The sequence below is a fragment of the Dama dama genome, chromosome 17, assembly GCF_033118175.1.
Source record: "Dama dama isolate Ldn47 chromosome 17, ASM3311817v1, whole genome shotgun sequence".
NCBI classification, from domain to species: Eukaryota; Metazoa; Chordata; class Mammalia; order Artiodactyla; family Cervidae; genus Dama; species Dama dama.
Window position 1 is genome coordinate 26,167,126 of NC_083697.1, and position 23,777 is coordinate 26,190,902.

The following is a 23,777-nucleotide window of genomic DNA, read 5'->3' on the forward strand; positions in this document are numbered from 1 at the left end:
TCATAATCCGGCGGACCGGAAAGAGCGCCACGTCACTTCCTAGCGTCGCACAGTCAAAACGTTCCCCAGTCTCGCCTCCTGCGGGAACCTTTGTTTTTCCGCTCTCGGAGCGGGCTGGTGGTGTTGGGACCGGTTCGCCAGGCCACTGACAACGGACGGAGCGGCTGGGCGGAGCGGTGAGTAGTGAGTAGTGACCAGCTGCCCGGCTCTCAGCCGACCCTCTGGGGCTTGCGACCTCCGCGAGGGGCGAGGTGGGAGAGTAGTTCCGTGGGGTCTTAAGAGTTTTCGCGCTCCCTGTGGGGACACCTCGCAGTCTGCAGGCGGTCGAGTGCCCAGGCTGACCGCTTTCTCTTTACAGTGAGGATCCTGCTTCCTCGGAGGGTGTTGTGGGCTGGTGCGCGCGCGCCGACGGCAAAGCCCCAGGGACTAGGTCCTTAGAATCCTGCCTCGGACCTTCCTTGGCAGGTTCTGGCGACTTCTCTGTACAGCTCCTTCTGTCTGCCTCTCACCTCTCCGGCTCACTTGTCAAAGACCTTGCCCTATGCTAGGCCTTGGGTGTGTCACGACATTGGTCAGAATATTGGCATTCTTGTTCTGAGCGTCTCTGGTTACTTTTTAGATTCTTTGTCACTTGATTGGTTTGCAATCGAGGTCTTTCCGCCTCACCTATGTTCCGGACGTGTGCCTAAGGTAGCAGTGTAACCTAGGACCAAGAACTCGGTGAAGGAATAAAAAGGGCCGCATCTTTAAAGGGATGGGTTGGGAGAGCTTGCAAAGATGAAAAGGCAAAGCTTTCTAGAGCCGTTCTGTGATGACAACCCTGATATTGCACTCTGTGTGAATAGGGTCAGTTTCCTGCCTCTCGGTTCACATGAAGATCAACTTTGCACTTCTTTTAAGATCGGCGTGTTGAGTGGGAAATGGGATCTAGAGGAAAGGATATATTAATATATGAATGCCCAACTTAGTTTGGAGAAATCACAGAAGCCCTCAAAAGTGACATTTAAACGAAACCTAGTTCAGTGACTCAACAAATAGTTGTGAGAGTCTGTTAAGTTCCAAGCACTAGGTATGTAACAGTGACTAAAACAAGTCCCCGCTTGCATGGAGTTTACAGCCTAGTGAGATTAAAAAAATCTAATCCAGACGAAGGATTGGCAAGAAAGTATTGCAGATAGGAACATTGTATAAGTCCCCAGTCTTCAAAGAGGTGTTTTTGTTTTGTACTGCCTTTCCCTTTTTGATGTTTTAGGGCTTGGGGGCAGGGCGAGGCAGTGGGGATGACCCTGAGTTTCTTTTTTGTCGCTTTTTTTAAGGGACTTTGGAAATGTTGAGAACTGTGTAGAAGCAGAGAAAAGATCATTATACTTTGATCTCTAGTAATTTTATGGCCATTATATTGTGGTACTTTGCAAAATAGCAAAATAGTAGGCAAAAAAGATAGGAAGAGAGCATAGCAATCAACTACAGTATTCTTGCTTAGAGAATCCCATGGACAGAGGACACAGTCCATAGGTTCACATAGAGTTGGCCACCCCTGAATCAAAATTCTTCAAGCCAGGCTTCAGCAATACGTGAACCGTGACCTTCCAGATGTTCAAGCTGGTTTTAGAAAAGGCAGAGGAACCAGAGATCAAATTGCCAGTATCTGCTGGATCATCAAACAAGCAATAGAGTTCCAGAAAAACATCTATTTCTGCTTTATTGACTATGCCAAAGCCTTCGACTGTGTGGATCACAATAAACTGTGGAAAATTCTTAAAGAGACTGTAATACCAGACCATCTGACCTGCCTCTTGAGAAAACTGTATACAGGTCAGGAAGCAACAGTTAGAACTGGACATGGAACAACAGACTGGTTCCAAATAGGAAAAGGAGTATGTCAAGGCTCTATATTGTCACTCTGCTCATTTAACTTACATGCAGAGTACATCATGAGAAACGCTGGGCTGGAGGAAGCACAAGCTGGAATCAAGATTGCCAGGAGAAATATCAATAACCTCAGATATGCAGATGACACCACCCTTATGGCAGAAAGTGAAGAGGAACTAAAAAGCCTCTTGATGAAAGTGAAAGAGGAGAGTGAAAAGTTTGGCTTAAAGCTCAACATTCAGAAAACTAAGATCATGGCATCTGGTTCCATCACCTCATGGGAAATAAATCACTGTCTCATGGGGAGACAGTGGAAACAGTGTCAGACTTTATTTTTTTGGGCTCCAAAATCACTGCAGATGGTGACTGAAGCCATGAAATTAAAAGACGCTTACTCCTTGGAAGGAAAGTTATGACCAACCTAGATAGCATATTAAAAAGCAGAAACATTACTTTGCCAACAAAGGTCCATCTGGTCAAGGCTGTGGTTTTTCCAGTGGTCATGTATGGATGTGAGATTTGGACTGTGAAGAAAGCTGGGTGCCGAAAAATTGATGCTTTTGAACTGTGGTGTTGGAGAAGACTCTTGAGAGTCCCTTGGACTGCAAGGAGATCCAACCAGTCCATCCTAAAGGAGATCAGTCCTGGGTGTTCATTGGAAGGACTGATGCTGAAGCTGAAACTCCAGTACTTTGGCCACCTCATGCGAAGAGTTGACTCATTAGAAAAGACCCTGATGCTGGGAGGGATTGGTGGCAGGAGGAGAAGGGGCCAACAGAGGATGAGATGGCTGGATGGCATCACTGACTCGATGGACATGAGTTTGTGTAAACTCCGGGAGCTGGTGATAGACAGGGAGGCCTGGCGTGCTGCGATTCATGGGGTTGCAAAGAGTCGGACATGACTGAGCGACTGAACTGAACTGAACTGAACTGAACTGAAGCCACCTAGCACACAAACACACACAGGCAAAAAAGATAGTTTCTCCCATTAAAGTACTGAGAGTTTTATAGAGAATATAACAAATATCCAAAAAAATAAAAAAAGTGTGGTTCAAGGTAGATAACTCCCGTACCTTGAGAATCCACTTTTAGATATCCTTGGAGAGCAGGATTGGTGATCCAGGGAGTAGAGCAAGAACACACTCACTATGAGTAAAGTCCTTATGAGAAGTAGTATTTGAACCAGGTCTTGATAGGATTTGGAAATATAAAAATGCGTAAGATGCTTCTCAGACAGACAAATTTAGTAGAAGTAGCAAGCCCAGCTAATGACTCTGCCCTACTGAAGATCTAGGGAGGAAGAATTAAAGTTTTTGTGCCAGTTACTGAATCTTTTTAAATGGTAGGCCAAGAAATTTGGCTTTATTTTAAAGGCAGTGGGTCTCCTTAATTTTCGAAGAAGAAAGAAAGAAAATGTGTTGCAGGAACATTTAATATGGCAGCTGTCTTGACATCAAGGAGAATAACTAGATTATTGCTGTAATACAAAAAGCAAGTGAAAACCTGAATCTGAATAATAGCCTTGGAAATGAAAAACAGGAACAGATGTGAGAAATGTTGCAGACTCAGAATTCACAGGAAAGGTCTGCTGATTGTTCAGATATAAGCAGTTGGGAAGGACTCAGTGAGCAAAGGTTTAGGCCTCAGACCTGATTAATGGAGAGTGTGTCATTTATTGAAAGTGCAGGACAGGGAAATTTGGGGGGAAGATATTCATAATTTCAAATTCAATCATAGCTGAACTTGAGATACCATTAGGGCACCCAGTTAGATATGTCTACTAAGCAGTTGGAAATGTGGCGTTTAGGCTTAATTGAGATGGACTGGGAATAAACATATGAAATCATTTATCTACACAGGCTAGTTGAAAAAACATGATATATAAAGATTACTAAGTGGGAAACTAGTAGCAGAACTAAAGAAAATAGATGAGGACACAATTACTGGGGCAATACCAAGATCAATGGCATTGAAAAGATGACCCACAGAAATAAGAGCCCAAGATAGAGAAGGAAAACCAGAAAAGCTGAGTATTTCTCTTGGAGGAGAAAGGTTTTTGAAAGAGACAGTGAATTCTCTTGGCCAGCATTACTGAGTGACAGATTTACACTACAGTTGCTGACCTCTTTAGGACCATAGAAGAAAAAGAAATTTCTTTCACTCTTCATTGGTCCCTTCTTATCCATGTGGGATACGTTCCAAGATCTCCAGTGGATGCCTGAAACCATGGATAGTACCACACCTTATATATACCATTTTTTTCCTATGTACATACTTGTGATAAAGTTTTATTAATAAATTAAGCACAGTAAGAGATTAACAACTGGTAATAAAATGGAATGATTATAACAACATACCATAATAAAAGTTATGTGAACGTAGTCTCTTCCTTCAGCTTCTTTAACTCTGCCTGAAATGTGACAATGGCTTCTTCATTGGCAGATATAGCCTCTCCAGTAATTTATATATTTTTCAGTCTAAACCCAAATCTGTGTAACCATCTCTTACTTTCAGTAAACGGCTGGTGTTACTCATTTCAGGGGATCCCTTGCTTAAGTTTTTGTAGATGCTCAATGCTTTCTGGCCCAATGCATTTCTGTCAGTTTGAACACATATTCTGTTCATGTCCACCCACAAATTTAATGCCTTTTCCAATCTAATTAAGCACTTATGCGCCATGGCTATAATTCTTGCAGCTTGAGGTACAGTAGCACAACTAGCTCAAATTTCTTTTTCCTTCTTCACAATTTCACAGATAGAAGACTTGTTCTTACCATAGATTTTAGCAACCTCATTATATGAGCATATAACTTTTTTCTTATTAAGTTGAAAACATCCACCTTTTCACTTAGAGGATGCACTTTGCAGCTTCTCTGGCATATCTGAATTGCATGCACTACTACTCTGGTTCTTTGGGGCCATTAAATAAATAATAATAAGGTAACATGAACACAAGCACTGCAGTACCCTGGCAGCCAATCTGATAACCGAGCTGGCTAGTGACTCACAGGTGGGATTCCATGGACAAAGGGATAATTCATGTCCCAAGCAGGATGGGCCACGCTGGTGTGTGATTTCATCACACTACTCAAAATCCACATACAGAGGATTACTAATGTGCATTTTCCAGTAAGAAAGGAGAAATAATAGAAACTGGAGAAAGCAATAGAAAATGGAGAGGGAAAGTAAGGTAGAAAGCAAAAGAATAAAGGATAAAACATACAACAATGAGTGTTTTATTTTAGGCTCGACTCCTGTTTTTTCTGTTGGATGGGGAATAGAAGTTGGGTCGAGAAGTTGCCAATAAAGAGGAAGCAGAGGAAACAAGAAAGTGGAGGCCTCTATAAATTCAAAGTACAGGTGGATGGGAGTAAAGAAATTTTTAAAAGAAAGAAAAATGGACTTGGTACCCTGAAGAGGCTCCTGGGTCAAAGCAGTAGACGAGATTAAGAGAGTGATGGAAGATTGTAGTTAAAAAGGAGAATTGACTGTAGTCAAAGAGAAGAAGAGTTGTGAGCTCCAGGCTTCAGTGGCTAAAGATGAAGCTCTTTGAGATTGAAGATCTAAATAAACCTAGCACAGGAAGTTGGAGAAGAACACCAGTGTAGATGCTGGAATTACCAGAGATGATGGCAAGGGGGAGAGGAAGAAGATGAACCTGGTGCAAATCTGTCCATTAGCTACAGTGAACATGCAGGTGTGGATTTCAAGAGACTATGTTGATTAATGATGGTCAGGGAGAATTCTCCCTAAAACAGCAATATGGAGTAAGGTCTTTGTAGACCTCTGTTTGGTCTTTGAATAGAAACAACTCACTACTTGGGGAAGGCTGTGAAACAGGTGATGTCTGTGTGCATTTGAGGGGGGGATAGTCAAGGTGGGCTGCCGTCTATGGGGTCACACAGAGTCAGACATGACTGAAGCGACTTAGCAGCAGCAGCAGCAGTCAAGGGAAAGCAATGAAAGGAGTGCTTGAGAAAACCATGGAAAAATCTAGGGGAATGTGTTGGTAATAAGTAGGGGCTAGAAGATGATGGGGAGCTAGCAATGAAATTAATGTGGAGGGGGGAAGGACTGAGCTGACTGAGGGCATGTATGTGTGCTTCATTGTCTGACTTCATTGTCCGACTGTTTGCAACCCCACGAACCATAGCCCACTAGGCTCCTCTGTCCATGCGATTCTCCAGACAAAAATACTGGAGTGGATTGCCATGCCCTTCTCCAGGGGATCTTCTCAACCCAGCGATCAAACCCGCATCTCTTATGTCTCCTGAATTGGCAGGCAGTTTCTTTGCCACTGGCGCCACCTGGGAAGCCCTGAGCTAAATGAGTACTGGAGGGATTCTTAAGGGGGAGGCAAGTTTGTACCTTAAAGTAACCATTATGTATATATAATAGGAAAAGGGAAACTGGAAATTACTAGAAAGACTAACCCATAGGTCTCCAAACTTTTCTTATCATTTATTCCATGAGTAAAAAAGTAAGTACACGTCTTTATGTATGTATTTAGCTACCAATTATATGGGCTTCCCAAGTGGTGCTAGTAGTCAAGAATTCACCTGCCAATGGAGGACATGTGAAAGACAAGACTCTTGTTACCTAATCTGTAATATAAACCTTTTATCTATCTGTGATTATAGAAATATAACTGACATGTGAATGCTGACATGTGAAAGACAAGACTCTTGTTACCTAATCTGTAATATAAACCTTTTTCTATCTGTGATTATAGAAATATAAAACAGTAAATACTGTTTCTAATTTTCAGCATAGAAATTTGAAGTAATGGTTTTTTGAGTATATTAAAAGGATTCTTCTACGTTTCAATCCTTTCAGCACCTCAAAATACAGATTGTTCTGGATAAGTAAACTACTGTGCTCTTGAGCTATAAAAACTTAAGTCAGTAGAAAGTCTAGGCTGTGTTTCCTTGTGCACTCAGGAGGAGTGGCAACTTTACTCCTTTTCATTGTGGACATTTTATTTTATTTTTTTTTGTCAGTCACATTTTTTATTGTTGTTATAAACCTCTACCTTTATATTGAACTTTTTTTTTCCATTTATTTTTATTAGTTGGAGGCTAATTACTTTACAATATTGTAGTGGTTTTTGCCATACACTGACATGAATCAGCCGTGGATTTACATGTATTCCCCATCCCGATCCCCCCTCCCACCTCCCTCTCCACCCGATCCCTCTGGGTGCTGCCCAAAGTCACGCCTAATACATAGACCCATCTCAAAACTCACTACTGGACACTCCACTGCACTCCAGAGAGAAGAAATCCAGTTCCACGCACTAGAACACCGACGCAAGCTTCCCTAACCAGGAAACCTTGACAAGCCAATCGTCCAGCCCCACCCACTGTGTGAAACCTCCACAATAAAAAAGAACTATTGTGGACATTTTAATGAGGAGCTTTTCTCCTCAGAATGTTTATGGTGACCAACCTCATGAATAATTTAAAAAAAAATACACCTTTCTGTACCTATCATTATATATGGGTAATGTATGTAATAATGCAGTCTTAAGAAGTAACAGAGGTTGCTTCTCAATTTTTATTAAATTATTACCCATACAACCCCTGGATCAGGAAGATCCCCTGGAGAAGGAAATGGCAACCCACTCCGATATTCTTGCCGGGAAAATCCCATGGATGGAGAAGCCTGCAGTCTATGGTAGGCTACAGTCTATGGGATCGCAAAGAGTTGGACATGACTGAGTGACTTCACTTTCACCCATACCACTGTTTGAGGTAGATTATTTTTCTTTTAATATTGAGCTTTGGACCCCTGCTTGTGAGTGATTGAGTAGAGCACAGAATTTGGCAATAATTTTGTGGCCATCAGGTGGGTATCTTATACCTTCTTTAAAAAAAAAAAAAGGCCATTCGGGGTGTGTGTATGTGTGTTTCCTATAAAAGCTGAATAAGTACTAGGAGGAAGGTAGATACGGAAGGAACAAACAAAATCCATTTTCAGGGTGGTCTTTCATATGCCAAGATTAAACCTACAGCAGGTTTTAATGGCTTTATAAATCCCTGAAAATGAGAGATTACTGTGGAATTGCTGACAGATCCCTAACTCTAGCAGTACAAGTGTGCCGCATTATTACAGTATTAACCTCAAGGACAGAAGACAGTTTCAGGCTCTAGAATGTTGATCAAAGGATTGAATACAAAGTATACATTTTTATTTTAATAATTCCTTGCCTGGAAAAGTATTTTAAAAAGTGACACCAGAAATAAAACAACATAGTAGTGTTGGTATTAACTGAAAACAAAACTTTTTAATGTTTTGAATTTCATAAGCCTTTGATGCATATCTTCACTATTTTTTAAGCTCCTTAGGGCACAGAGAATATCATAAGCTATATATATAAATGTATGTTTTGGCACCATTTGTCAGAGACTTTGCTTTTTAAAAATAGGTTAATGCATGAGGTACCACAATCTAAATGTGATGCAATAAGATTATCATAAGTATATTTTCTGAGGCTCTCAAGATTGGATCTGAGGACTAAGGAGGCAAAGAAAGATAACCGAGGTTAAAATCTCAGCACTGACCTTTATAGCTTATTGCTTAATGTATGCTGTAACTATTGTCCTCCCGTGACACCTTTCCCCCAATCTGTGTGTGTGTGGTGGGGGCGGGGGGGGGGTGTATAAATAAGGTTTGAGAGAAGAAATTTTGATATACTGTAAACTTGACCTAAACACATCAAGTTTCTCTGTTCTAAATGGTAAGTGTATTATTGGAAAACAATATTAGGAAGAGGCTCTGTGGAGAGGAGGAGCTTATCTGATAGCTGATAACACTCTCACTTTAGGAGAAGAGAACTAGATAATTCCAATTAGGGATAAGAAGGAAATTTATCTGTAATAACCTTTTAGACAGTTTTAATTTTGTATCAGGTACACATTAATACTTATTATAAACAGAATAAGACAGATAAATTTTGACAGGTAATTGCCCATTGTCTATAAATTACCTTCTCTCTTTTTTTTTTTCCTTCAGGTGTTTGGGATGGCTGCTGCAGTGAACTTGGAACTTGATCCCATTTTTTTGAAAGCACTAGGCTTCTTACATTCAAAGAGTAAGGATTCTGCTGAAAAGCTAAAAACACTACTTGATGAATCTTTGGCTCGGGGCATTGATTCAAGTTACCGTCCATCTCAAAAGGTATATAACTGAATTAGAGGCTTGGAGGGAGTTTTGTAAAGTCTTTAATGGTTAGACCATCTCAAAACAGTCTGTCTGCCAGATAATCTTCCCTTGTGGCATGAAGAACTTTATAGTGTTCTTTTTTTTCCTCAAGCTTTCAGAGAATTATTCCACTATATAGAAAAGTTAGCTGAGAGTGGGGAATATTTTGTTCTACTATTTTCTGGGTATAGAAACCCACTTATGTATTATAATTTTAATTCTTTATGGTTAGAATTTTTTCAATCTGCTGAAGGAAACCATAGCTTGTAATTATTCTCTAATGTTGTAGGGGCAAAAAAATAAAAGGACAGGGATTCTACAATGAAGTGAATTACATATAGATAGGATAATTTAAGGGCAAAAGGAGGTATGGATAAACGGTGAGAACTGTGTCACTCCCATTGCAAACAAAGTGGCCAAGCAGCTTTCTGTGAAAAGAATATACATTTTGGAACCAGACAAATCTGTTTTTTTTTTTTTTTTTTTTTTTTTATTAGTTGGAGGCTAATTACTTCACAACATTTCACTGGGTTTTGTCATACATTGATATGAATCAGCCATGGATTTACACGTCTTCCCCATCCCAATCCCCGCTCCCACCTCCCTCTCCACCCGATTCCTCTCGAAACATCCCACCCTCGCCTTCTCCCACAGAGTTCAAAAGTCTGTTCTGTATTTCTGTGTCTCTTTTTCTGTTTTGCATATAGGGTTATCGTTACCATCTTTCTAAATTCCATATATATGTGTTAGTATGCTGTAATGTTCTTTATCTTTCTGGCTTACTTCACTCTGTATAAGGGGCTCCAGCTTCATCCATCTCATTAGGACTGGTTCAAATGAATTCTTTTTAATGGCTGAGTAATATTCCATGGTGTATATGTACCACAGCTTCCTTATCCATTCATCTGCTGATGGGCATCTAGGTTGCTTCCATGTCCTGGCTATTATAAACAGTGCTGCGATGAACATTGGGGTGCACGTGTCTCTTTCAGATCTGGTTTCCTCAGTGTGTATGCCCAGAAGTGGGATTGCTGGGTCATATGGCAGTTCTATTTCCAGTTTTTTAAGAAATCTCCACACTGTTTTCCATAGCGGCTGTACTAGTTTGCATTCCCACCAACAGTGTAAGAGGGTTCCCTTTTCTCCACACCCTCTCCAGCATTGGAACCAGACAAATCTGTTTTAAATCCCAGCTTACCTCTTACTAGTGTGATAACAGGTAACATATCTTGAACATTTACTGTGTCCTAGGTACTTTTCTCAGTGATACAGGTGTATAATTAATTTTAATTGTGATAATGATCCTTTGAGATAGGTATTTTTTTTATTTTACAATAAGGAAACTGAGGTACATAGTAACTTCATTTCATCTAGCATCTGTTTCTCTATTAGTAAAATGAGGATGATGAGAACTACCTTACAAAGTAATGAACATTAAAAGAAATAAAGTACATTGGTCACCTAGTGTAGTGTCTACTTGGTATATAATAAGCTCTTAGTGAATGACAGGTCTTACTATATTCTTCAATACATACCATTCTTTCAAACGTTTCTAAAACTCTAGCCTTGAAACTTCGAGTCACCCAGGTCTATGAGCACCTAGATACCAAACTGATGAGGAAAAGACCAAACTACCAGACTAGTTCAGTCTAATCCAGAATCTCAAACTCAAGACAGGGCCAAGTCCCAGACTCAGTGCCCAAGTCAGCAGTGATATTTTCCTCCCAGCCTTCTTTCAAAATAAGCTCTAGTATCCTCAGACCTTTTCATTGTCCTTTGACTAGTAGAGCCATTGTGACTTCCTTTATTTTACCATTCTCATTGTGGAGGTTCAGTGAGCTCCAACCAACCAAAGTAATAAAACTCAACAAAATATACTAACAAATCTGTTCTGCTCCGAGTATTGATATTCTCCAAACAGGAAATTCCTATTATTACTAAAGAAGCAGTATTTTTCTAAAAATTTATTTACTTCTTTTACTTTTGGCCGCACTGGGTCTTTACTGCTGCACTCAGGCTTTCTCGAAGTGTTTTAAGTAGGGGCTCCTCTTGGTTGCTGTGCGTCAGCTTGTCATTGCGGTATCTTCTCTTGTTGCAGAGCACAGGCTCTAGGGCGCAGGGCTTCAGTTGTGATGCGTGGGCTCAGTAGTTGCAGACCATGGGCTCTAGAATGTGGGCTCAGTGGATGTGGCACAAGGGCTTAGTTGCTGCACGGCATATGGGATCTTCCGGACCAGGGGTTGAACCCATGTACCCTGTGTTGGCAGGCAAATTCATAGTCACTGGACCACCAGGGAAGCCCCAAGAAGCAGTATTTTTGAGATTCTAAAACAGAAGGCAGTGCAATTATTAAAGTACATGAGAAATTGGTTGCAACTAAAACGTCTCCTGCCCTTACATTTTTAGCCATTAGAGAAATGTAAATTAAATCTACAATGATATGCCTTACATATCTATTAAATGTCTAAAATTAAAAAGATTAGCGATACCAAGTGTTGGTGAGGATTTGAAGATAGGAAGGAACTGGGACTCTCAGGTACTCCTGATGAAAATATAAAATGGTATACCACTTTGGAACATGGTTTGGCGAGGTTTCTTAAAAAGTTAAGCGTAAACCTACCATATAATCCAGATATTCCACTCCCAGACATTTATTCTAGAGAAATTAAAGTATGTGTCCATGTAAGGGTTTGTACGTGAATGTTCATAACATCATTATTTGTAGTAGCCCCAAACTGGGTGCATCCCGACTGTCCAGCAGTAGGTAAATGAATAAACAAATCATGGTATATCTGTCCAATGGAGTACTATTCCACAACAAAAGAGGTGAACGTTTGTTACACTCAGTGACTTTCATGAATCTCAGAATAAATATACAGAGTGAAAAAAGTCAGAAAAAAAAGAGTATATCCTGCATGATTCTACTGAGAAAAATTTCTAGGAAATTCAACCTATATAGTTACAGAAGATGGATCAGTGGTTACCTGAGAATGGGTGGCTTAGTTTTCTAGGATGTCTACCTCCAAGAGTGATTATAGAGGGCAACAAGGAAACTTGGCAGGATGATGAATATGTTCATTATATTAATTGTAGTGATGGTTCACAAATGTGAAACCATATAGTGAAACTTATTGAAGAAAAAGACACAATATGTTGGCACATATGATGTCTTAATTTTTAACTGATAATTTAGATGTGTGATCTGGTTTTTTTTTTTTTTTTTTGAATAATATACTAGTCTGAATATTTCTTTATAGGTATCTTTTAATTTCATATACAGGATGTGGAGCCACCCAAAATTTCAAGCACAAAAACTGTTTCTGTTAAGCAAGAGCCCAAAACATCATCTAGTCTTCCTTCTGGCAATAATAATGGCAAGGTCCTTACAACTGAGAAGGTAAAAAAGGAAGGTGAAAAGAGACCTGCTGATAAAGTAAGATTTTGCTTTACTCTTGTAAATCAATCAGTTGTTTTATGCTTACTTTTTGTATGTAATAATTGGTAAAAGTATGTAATAATCACTCAGTAAGTATATTTTGGTTATTATGGATTTTTTTAAAATTAAAATTTAGAAACATTTTAGATCCATTTATTGAGATCATTGTCAACAAATATTTGAGCCCTAGAAGATATACTAATTTCATGTGTACACTTTAATCTATAACTCAAATATTTTAGATGGAACAGGTGTTGAAAAGAAAAGATGGCAAGGAAAGAATAAAGATATAAATCACTAGACATGAAATTTGCAGAAAGGCATGTACCTTAACAGGGTTACAGAAAACTCTTGGATTGTCTACTGTGAATGATTTTTGCACATAGTTAATTATTAGGATTTTAGAACTTAGTAAAAAAAAATTTAAAAAAACTTTAGTACTTGCTGTCAAGGGGTTGTGTTTCCATATTTTTTCTAAATACTGGTTCTTTATATTATATTGTTCTCTATATTTTAAAGAAAGGAGCCAGAATTTGCTTTGAAACAAATATGGCAATGTGTTAAGCCTGAGTTACTGGTAGAAGTTCATTATTCATTTCTTTTCAGTATAAAATATCATTAGTTCATAATTTAAAATATTTAAAAATAGCCTTAAAAATATCCTTATTAGTGCTGTGGCTTCTCAATTCAAAGCATCCAGTGGTGGGTAGGAGGGCAGTGTAAGTAAATCCATTGAACTTCCATGATTCTTTAATGAATAAAAGAGTACAAAGAGAGATACAGATGCATGCTGAACTGTCCTGATTTGTTTCTTTTTACCTTGTTGGATTCTTTGAACATCCTGAGTACGAATTTATTATAAATCTTCTACAGGTCTTTAGTGTGTGCTTTTGTCCCTAACTATGTGAAAGTATCTGTGGAGTGGACTTGGTCATTGGACACTGTCTATCTTGTACATCTCTCAGTGATTTAAAGTTTATTTTAATGTGTTACTTTTTGACTGGGTGCTTTTTATAGATGAAATCAGACGTCACTGAAGGAGTTGATGTCCCAAAGAAACCTAGACTGGAGAAGCCAGAGACACGGTCCTCTCCCATCACTGTCCAAACCAGCAAGGATTTAGCCATGGCTGACCTTTCCAGCTTCGAGGAGACCAGCGCTGATGATTTTGCCATGGAGATGGGATTGGCCTGTGTTGTTTGTAGGTAAGTTGTACCTTGCCACATAGATTCTTTTGTTTCTTTGTAAAGAAAAAACAATTTAAAAAAGAAAAAAAATAGACCAATTGTTGGGTGTTTTTTAAATTCTGTTTTCATTATTTGGAGGTGGGTAGGAGATAAACTGCCCATGTGGCAATTTAATGTCTAATAAATTGTCAAAAATTTATATTGCTGACAGGCATCTTTATAATCAGTTATGTTGTAATAACATTTTTTGCATTCTTGGCTTCTAGAGTAAAAGCACTTACTGCTTTAATTTTTAGTGAGACACTGTTTAGCAGATTAAATTATTTCCACCTTTCTTTTTAAGAAGACTATATTGCTTTTTTTTCCCTGAAGTGTTCATAGAATTTATAAAGTAAACAGTTATATACCATTTTCTAAAATAGCACTAAATCTTTTCCTAAGGATAAGGAAAATGAAATTAATGGATCATGTAGGTCATTCTGAGTATTGTTTTGAAACATGGATACATAATTATAAAAACATAATTTTGCTTAGTAGAAGATTCATCTTAAAAATCAGAATAATTAGATCTTAAATTCCTTGATACCAGGATCTCCATCTTTAGTTGTTAATGACTTTCATTGCCTAGCACAGTAGAAGAGATCATCATCTTTCCTGCTGTTTGCTTCATGAAAATATTAAATTCCGGTGCGTTGGGACTGAATGCATAGCTCTCAAATTTTGTGAACATTATAGAGCATCAGTTATTGTACTTCTGAATAGGATTATTTTGTTAGAGCCTCATTGCTTTAACATATATTTGTTTATTTCAACCTTTATCTACTGTAAGGGTTATCATTTTCATATAAAGAAATAAATGGTAAAGTAATAGGGGGGAAAGAACTAGTGATTGTAATCCTCCATAAGAAGATTTGTTATGAAAGTCTGAGGCTGTTGCTGTTGCAGTTTTTACCTATTTGATACACTTATTAATACATTCTGTTTTGTTGATTAAGACATTTATTTATGGAGCACCCCATGTCTGTGCAGTAATGTGCTAGGCACTGCAGATAATTAGGTTCGTTTTCTACATTTAGGCAACTCATGTATTAATGAAGAAGATAGAACAATATGTAGGCAACAAATATAAAGGAATTGAATAGAGGTACAAAGAAGATGTTATGAGACTGTTGGAGGATGAGCCAAGGTCTACTACCTTCTGGGAAAAAGAAAAAAATTACAGTGGAAAATGCTAAGAAGAAGAATATAGCCAAGTTTAGCCTAAGTCACCTTATACATTTCTTACTGGTTGAGCATAACCTTTAAAAGAAATGAATTTTTTGTGCAGGCTATACGTTGGGATTTGTTATTTTACTGTTTGGCTTTTCTGAGGTCTTTACCCTCTTTAATATATCAAACTTCACCAGAAGAACCCTAGAGTGGCTTTAAATTGTTGCATTCAAATATGTGTCATATCTAATGATTTATTTTCTTAGGCAAATGACAGTGGCATCGGGTAACCAATTAGTAGAATGTCAGGAATGCCATAATCTCTACCACCAAGATTGCCATAAGCCCCAGGTGACAGACAAGGAAGTGAATGACCCTCGCCTTGTGTGGTATTGTGCCCGATGTACCAGACAAATGAAAAGAATGGTAGGAATTATTTTTCTCCATTTTAAACAATCTCTGTCTATTTTTTTGGTTAATATGTGGTTGTTAAGATAAAAATTCGAACATTTATGCTATTGAAAAAAATCTTATAAGCTGATTATTTTAATGTTTGTTTATATAATATAAATGTGTGGTTTATGTGTCTATGCCTAAGTGGACCAGACCATATATATCTATTTTTCTCTGCTCAGCTTTTAGCTTGTTCTAGTATAAATGAACAGAATTGGAGACCCACAAATTAGGACTATTTCCTACTGGTGTGTCAGTGTATTTGTGCACATTTAAAAATACTGCAAAGCACTATGGGAAGTCGTGAGATACAAAGCCCTAGTCTTTGATGAGTCTGTTAAGGAAATATTGGAAATGTCTATTCCTGAGTGAGCGCAAACCACCAAACTTACAAGCTGTGTGCAGAGCTACGTCTGTCTTTCCTTCTGTATTTCTCTCTCGATTCCTTGTCTTTCCTTCTCGTTGTCTTCAAGTGACCATTTAACCTATTTTCTCAAGTACTTTCTCAGTTTACTGCTCACAAACATAACTGCCTTTAATGTCATACTGAAACATTTTCGTTTGTTATATTGAATTTATTTTCTAACTTTTATTCATTTAAAAACTAGATGGATGAATGTTATCATTTTCCTTTTAAAGAAATCAAGTTGTTATTTACTTCAGTGTCTTGTTTACTTCCCCCATCCCTGCTCCTCTACCTTTGATTAAGGACTCTTTTTTTTTAATTTATTTTTTACTGAAGTACAGTTGACTTATAATGTTAGTTTCTGATGTACAGCAAAGTGATTCTGTATATTGAATGTAGTCCCCTGTGCTATATACAATAGGACCTTGTTGTTTATCCGTCCTATACATAATAATTTTTGTCTACTAATTCCAAATTTCCAATCCATCCTTACCTCATTCCTCCCACCCCTTTGGCAATCACAAGTCTATTCTCTATGAGTCTGTTCCTGTTTTAAAAATAAGTTCATTTGTGTCATATTTTAGATTCCACATATAAGTGATATCATATGATATTTGTCTTTCTGTGTCTGACTTGCTTCTCTTATATGATAATCTCTAGGTCCAGCCACATTGCTGCAAATGGCATTATTTTGTTCTTTTTTATCACTGACTAATAGTCCATTGTATATGTCTATACTATATCTTTGGGACTTCCCTGGTAACTTACCAGGGAAGGGAATGGCTACCCACTCCAGTATTCTGGCCTGGAGAATTCCATGGACTGATCCATCCCTTTGCTGATGGACGTGTAGGTTGCTTCCATGTCTTAGTTGTTGTAAGTGGTGCTGCTGTGAATATAGGAGTGCCTGTATTTTTGTGAATTATAGCTTTCTCCAGAAGATTAAGGACTTTTGATAGAGGAGTTCTCATATTGTTAACCAAGTGAATTTCTACATAAATTTTTCTGACCAAATATATGTTTTTAAAGTCAGAAGTACTTAGTTAAATAAAAAGAAAAAAAAAAATCAAGATATCTACTTTTTAATCACTAAATCAGAAATAGATTATGTTTTTATTCCTATGAAAAGTAATAAAATTTCAGTAGTATTTATACTTTGTGTTTGTAACAAGAAATTTCTGTGACATGGTACAGTATTTTTTCTGCTCTGTGTGATTTTTATTTAGTTTATTACTTAAACTACCCTCCAGGACTTCAACCCAAGTAATTATGGGTGAGCAGAATAGTATGTTCCAGCACTTTGGCGCAAGTAGTCACTAAGAATTGCTAGTCAAAATAAATAACTTGTGATAGTGATCTTTCTTTCTTTTTTTTTTTTTTTGATAGTGATCTTTCTTTAACATAGCTTCAAAGTTTTTTATTATTTTATTATAAGTCTCTTAATAAAGTAAGTACCGTTCTCTCCTGTTTTTCCTCCCTTACATTTTGTGAGTTAACTCGTACGAAATCTATATTTATAGTTCTTACCCTCTTTCTGAAGTGAATTTTGGCAGATGACCAGTTACTACAGTTACTTCAAGTGCAGTATTTTTTAAATTAAAATTGTTTTCTTCTCCACTCAGTTTTTCCTCCTTTGCCTGAACTGATAACATTATCCATGATGCCTCTCTTAAATCCACATCCCTTTGTTTACCAAACTTGTTAATTGTACCTCATATGTATGTCACAGATCTGCTCATTTCACTTTTATTACCCTGTTCCACAAATCGCTCATTTCTTGCTGTTGCATTAGCTCCTTGATTCCCTTCAGTCCATTTTACACACTGCAATTAGAATATTCTTCTACAATAGTTATCTAACTTTATCTGTTTAAGTGTGCCCAGTGGCTCTCAATTACCTATATAGTGAAGTTATCCTTGTTAGGGTGGATTGTGGACCTTCTCTCTTTGACCCAGCTCTACGTTTGTATCCTTTTCTTCCCACCACTTCACCATATACACCACATACTGTGGCCACACGAGACCAAATGGTTCATTCCCTGAGTATGTGGTGAACTTTCATGTTCCCACATGTCCAGTTTCTCAGCTTCTCCTCATCCTGATACATTTTATTCTTTATCAACTTTGCAAATTAAATGCCTAATTAATTTGTATTAAAAGCAAGTCTCATTCACTCACCAGAGCACCAGAGCAGAACTCAGGACTGGACACATTCCACTCTGTTGTTTCATTTTGAGATACATAAAAATAGAGGAAATATAGATTTGGCCCAGAAATCAGCAGTCAGTAAGTTCAGTCTATATGTCCAAGAGTCAAGTGCTGAATGCCTAATGTCAGAGCATGATAGTGGGTGGCAGGGTCCAGAGTTATTCTTTAGTTCTGTAATTTTCTTTCTACCAGGCAGTGGGATTTGCCCCAACACTCATGACTTATTGCAGTGGTTCTCAGTCTAAGGTGGTAACACATTCCTACTCAGCAATAACAGAAGTACGTGGTATTTTTGATTGTTACCCTACTGGCCATATTGCCTTGAGTGGTGAATTTCATACATTCTACACTGTGTGAGTCAGTCACCCAATAAAAAATTATAGTGCCTTTGTTGAGCAATACTGAATCAGTGATAATATCCTAGTTCCCTAAACTAGTACTACCAGCAAAGAACAGAGGGTTTTGGGTATCTCTGAGGTTCTAAGATGACTAGGTGAAATAGCCAGGAAGCAGAAGATCCAAACATGATCTCCTAGGTAGAGGTTTTTTCTGAGCTTCATAGTAAGGAATCTTCATCTGCTAAAGCATACAAGTTAGGTCAGTCTTCAGAGTCTAACCTCATCTACTGATGTGGGTGGAGGAAAGTGTAAGATCAGAATACCATGTACTTCTGATACTCTGAAGCTACATTTTCATAACATGGTTTGCAGTACAAGGTATGATAATCTTTCTTGGTAGTAAGAGATATTTTACCATAGATATCTTCCAGCATCCTTTATAATATTCTTGATCTGAGTATTGCTTTATAAGTGATGTCTGAAAGTAGGTATACTTTCATGTGGAAAATATGTAATATAAAAAATGGGATGAACTGAGACTTAAGGATGAAAATATATTATATGGCAAACCATAGCACAAGAAAGTCTAAACAAAGATAAAACAGCTACATTCAAATTTCCAAAAATGGGAACACATCATTAATAAAGTTTTTGGTATAGTTTTGCATGACCTTACTAGGACTGTCAAAAACAGTGGGATGGCTGGGAGCACCATTACTCATCTAGTAGAGAAGGGTTCTTCTGGATTAAGTTAGAAAACTTTGTTTTCTTACCATTTGTAAATAATGATGATAAATAAGTAGTAACTGTTATCTGCACTTAACATGTACAAGACACTGTGTAAACTCTTATATAATCACAGTTCATTCTCATAACCCACCTTTAGAACGGAAGATTTTATCCACATTTTGCAGATGAAAAACAAGACTTCTGGAAATTTACATATTTTACCTGAGGTAACATAGATAGGGAAGTAGTTGAGCTGGGCTTTAATTTTAGTTCTATATGATTCCAAAAACTGTCCTCTTAAACATTGCACTATACCGTTTATATAGTTAATACTATTTAGCTGGACAACACTAAAGAATAAACTGAAAAATGATTCATGTACAAGATAATTTAGTAAAGTACCTAATATAAAGGAAAAAGATCAATTGTTGGTCAAAATAAAACTGAAAATGCTTATATGGTTTTTTTCTTTTTCTTTTTAATGATTTTGGTCTATTTTGTTAAAATATGTAATTAACTCCAGTCTGCATGATTTTTTTTTTTGCATGATTTTTAAAACCTCATGTTATCTTTACTGTTTAGAAACTAATAAAATCTATAAAGTCATTAATTGATATGATAAAAATAATTTGTCTAAGAATCTATATTTTTGATGTCATCACAGTTATATTTTTTAAAGTTAAATGTTTATCTGTATTCCAGTTCATTGAGGAGTCCTGTGGTAGATTTTATTGTCTTTTTGTACATTTAACTAAGATTTTGTAGCTAATTTAAACTTAACACTGATTTTTGCAGGCTCAGAAAACTCAGAAACCACCACAGAAACCAGCCCCCACAGTTGTTTCTGTAGCTCCAGCTGTTAAAGATCCATTGGTTAAGAAACCAGAAACTAAACTCAAACCAGAGACAACTTTTCTAGCATTTAAGAGATCAGAAGTCAAGGTATGGTACATTCTATTTTTATCTAAGATTGGCTTTAAATTTAGTTGACTTAGTAATAGTTACTTGAAAAAATTAATCAGAAACTTTGTAGACTAAATGGCCATATGTTGGAAATTAAGACTGTATTACCATTAACGTTGGCTTCCCTGGTGACTCAGTGGTAAGGAATCCGTCTGCCAATGAAGAGACACAGGTTCAATCCCTGGGCCCGGGAGATCCCCTGAAGAAGGAAATGGCAACCCATTCCAGTATTCTTACCTGGGAAATCCCATGGACAGAGGAGCCTTGCAGGCTGTGGCCATGGGGTTACAAAAGAGTTGGACATGACTTACTGACTAAACAACAAACTGTTAACATTAAGTAGAAAGGGAACATTTATATAATTATCTTAACTTGAGCTCTGCTATTTCTTTTTTTATCGTGGTTAGGAACTATTTGTGAGCATTCTAAGATAACATTCTTTATCATTCCCATGTAGTCAGCCAGTATTCTGCAATCAGGAATTTGGTTTCAATTCTAAATACCTTTGTCCACAGTAGCAATTGTTTTGCTCCTCACATCACTTATGAGCTTTTTCCTTCCTACTCATTGGCAATTGAAGAAGTTTTCTTGGTTTCTCTTATTTCTTTCTGTTATCATGAATTTTCCCATGAAGTGGCTCTCTCTTATACTAAGGGGCCAGATTATCTAGTGAGAGTATTACCTTTCTCATTCCTTGGTCTTCATCCTTGACATCATGCTACATTATTATTATTATTATTATTATTATCCTGGCATTTTGCTATCATAGGATAAAATATTTTTCTAATCTAATTTTATAACAAAAGGAATGCGTTTATTGACTTACACATTGTGATTTTAAGCAGAATACTAAAGATAGAAGAAAAAATGTTAGCTCCGGATTCTCAAAGGTTACCCCCAGAAAATTCTAAAGATATTACCTTGTCCAATTGGCTATAGGTAGTGAAAATCAAGAATATAAATATAAAGTACTCTTGAGAAAGGTACTGATAATTTTATTTGCAGATCATTTTTAATTTAATTTACCAAGGAAGAGTTGATATTCCAAGGGATAGCCCTTATTGGTTTGTCACATAGAAACTTGGTGAGTTAGAGTAGAAGTAAGAATAATTTATTGAAAATAATTAGAGTTGCTATATTCTATACTTAAATTACTTTCAGATAGATTTTTATACTAACCTATTACTACTAAGGCTTATTTTTAGGAAACTCAATATGAAATTATTTTGCAGCAAATAAATTAAGGCCTTGACTGTCATGTTTGTTCTGATTAAGAGGTTTTGATATTTTTATAATAAAATGGAATAAATGTTTATTATGAAATTCAGTAAATTGAAAAGCACTACCAGTAACAGCAAACCATTAAAATAAAATGTCATATACACAGAACTTGCTTTGTACTTCATAAGTGTTGGTCTTTTTGATTACTTCAGATGAGTTTTCTTTTGTGAAGTTTGTTGAAAGATCATTTAGCCAAATGGCAAGCAGTTTTATATTTACTAGAAAGAAAAGGAAAAAATTACATCTTTTATAATTGAAAATTAAGTTTACCATACCTGTGTCCTTTTGTTACCTTGGCTAACTTTTTCTCATTAAATATATGCATTTCTCTAGGAATTTGCAATTTATGTAAAGTTTACCTTCTTTGCATCACCTTATGAGATCGTCATTATATGATGTTACTGTAAAAAAATCCTATCATTTTTCACAGTATGTGAACAATTATCTGGACCTTCCTTTTATAAAGACCTCAGAGCACTCTATTTTCAGTGTTTTTCTCATTGGTTTATAGTGTTTAGTGCAGACAACATTGAAGACTACTTTGTAAGAACTAAAAACGTTTTATCAACTCATTCAGAGTTCGGTTCTAAAATATAACTGGGTGTATTTTAAGCATGATAACTAGCATATTAAGTAAGATACTATTTGTAAGACTTTCATCTTTTACATATTTAACACTTTTGTGACCCATGAATATAAGATAGAAAAATTCAGTTCACAATCAATTTGAACAAAGTGCATTTTCCCCTAAATGTTAATGTGAAAAAAATTGTTTTTGTATGAAGAAGAACAGTATTTATGTAGTGATATTAGTACTCTGTTAGCTTTTGACTATCCAAGGAAGTTAATTAGAGAAATTTAATATGTGTTACACCTTTAAGGAATAAATCTGGGAGTGAGTCAGGCATACCCAAAATGTCACTATACAGCTTATTGAGGCAGTTTATAAAAAAGTTTATAAAAAATCCTTTAGATAGAAACAGAGATCTCTGTGATGGTTTCAGTGGAAACATGGTCAAATTGGGAAAATAAAGTTATGAAACCTTTTTAGTATTTCACCAGTTGTACAATTTCATGTAGTTAATGCAGTATACCTGTATATATGCAAGTATTTGCTCAAAATTTAGGGGGAATTTTTTTTTTAAATAGGTTCAAAATCTCATCTCAGACCTCTACTAAATATCCTGGGCATAAGCATTTTTGTCCATTAAGAGTGGATTCTGTTTTTGAATTGATCCACAAGTCATTTGGAGCAAGGTCTAAAGAATTAGTTGTTTTACTAAGCTAAACAATAACCTTTTTTGCATGAAAAACAACTTAAAACATTAAATCTGATTTTCTGATGTGGCTTGTGGCTGAATCTAGAAGCAGTCCTCAGAAACGAAATTTTTTTCTGAAATGATTAGAATAAGAATATGACATCCCATAATTCCTGCTTTGGAAATGGTAGCACCGTTAGTGATGGAAAGGTTTTGTTCTATGTGTTTTGTCATATCAGTTTATCAGAACTTAATTTTGATGATTTAAATTTCCAAGATCATTTTTGTATAAAAAGTCTTAACCATTAATCTTATTATGTATTTAAGAATATTAGGTATTAATTATACTTGGCTCTAACATTTATCTTATATTTTTTAGGCATCCACGGTTGTTTCAGGAAATTCTTCTAGCACCAATGTTTCCTCTTCAGCAACTAGTGGCCTAATTGGATGGGCAGCTTTTGCAGCCAAAACTACTTCTTCTGGTCCGTCAACAGCAAAATTGAGTTCAGCAGCCCAAAACAATAGCGGGAAACCTGCTACCTCTTCTGCTAACCAGAAGCCCGTGGGTTTGACTGGTCTGGCAACAACATCCAAAGGGGGACTAGGTTCCAAAATAGGTTCCAATAACAGCACTTCACCCACTGTACCATTGAAACCACCTCCACCTCTCACTCTAGGCAAAACTGGCCTTAGTCGCTCAGTTAGTTGTGACAATGTTAGCAAAGTAGGTCTTCCCAGTCCAAGTAGTTTGGTTCCAGGAAGCAGCAGCCAGCTCAGTGGGAATGGAAATAGTGGGACATCAGGGCCTAGTGGAAATAGCACTAACAAAACCACTTCCGAATCGAGCAGCTCTCCGTCGACATCCCTTAAAGGTCCAACTTCACAAGAATCACAACTCAATGCCATGAAGCGATTACAAATGGTCAAGAAGAAGGCTGCCCAAAAGAAACTCAAGAAGTAATGTGGCCAAGTAGGTTTTTATATCATATTACCCTAAAGATTAAAATCTTATTAAGATATAAACTGTAATATACTATAATTTAATAAAAACCTTCATAATGAAATTTCTATTATTTCTTACCTTAAAATGCTAAATAGTATTTAGTGAAACTTGGAAATGTTTATCTTGAATCTGTTTTAACATTTTTATTTTGACAGTTTTCATAGTGTGTGAAAACAAATGATTAGAATGACTAATTCTTAATGAAAACTTCTGAAATCCCAGAAGA

At 36.9% G+C, this 23,777-nt stretch overlaps 1 protein-coding gene across 1 annotated transcript; it reads left to right on the forward strand.

Annotated features, from left to right (window-relative positions):
- The first annotated feature begins 48 nt into the window (after nucleotides 1–48).
- Nucleotides 49–23,612, forward strand: INTS12 (integrator complex subunit 12). Its single transcript, XM_061164273.1, has 7 exons — nucleotides 49–176; nucleotides 8,889–9,053; nucleotides 12,358–12,510; nucleotides 13,531–13,718; nucleotides 15,176–15,335; nucleotides 19,838–19,984; nucleotides 22,925–23,612. Exons 2-7 carry the CDS (start codon nucleotides 8,898–8,900, stop codon nucleotides 23,507–23,509), a joined length of 1,389 nt encoding a protein of 462 aa, XP_061020256.1. The 5' UTR covers nucleotides 49–176; nucleotides 8,889–8,897; the 3' UTR covers nucleotides 23,510–23,612.
- The last annotated feature ends 165 nt before the right edge of the window (nucleotides 23,613–23,777 follow it).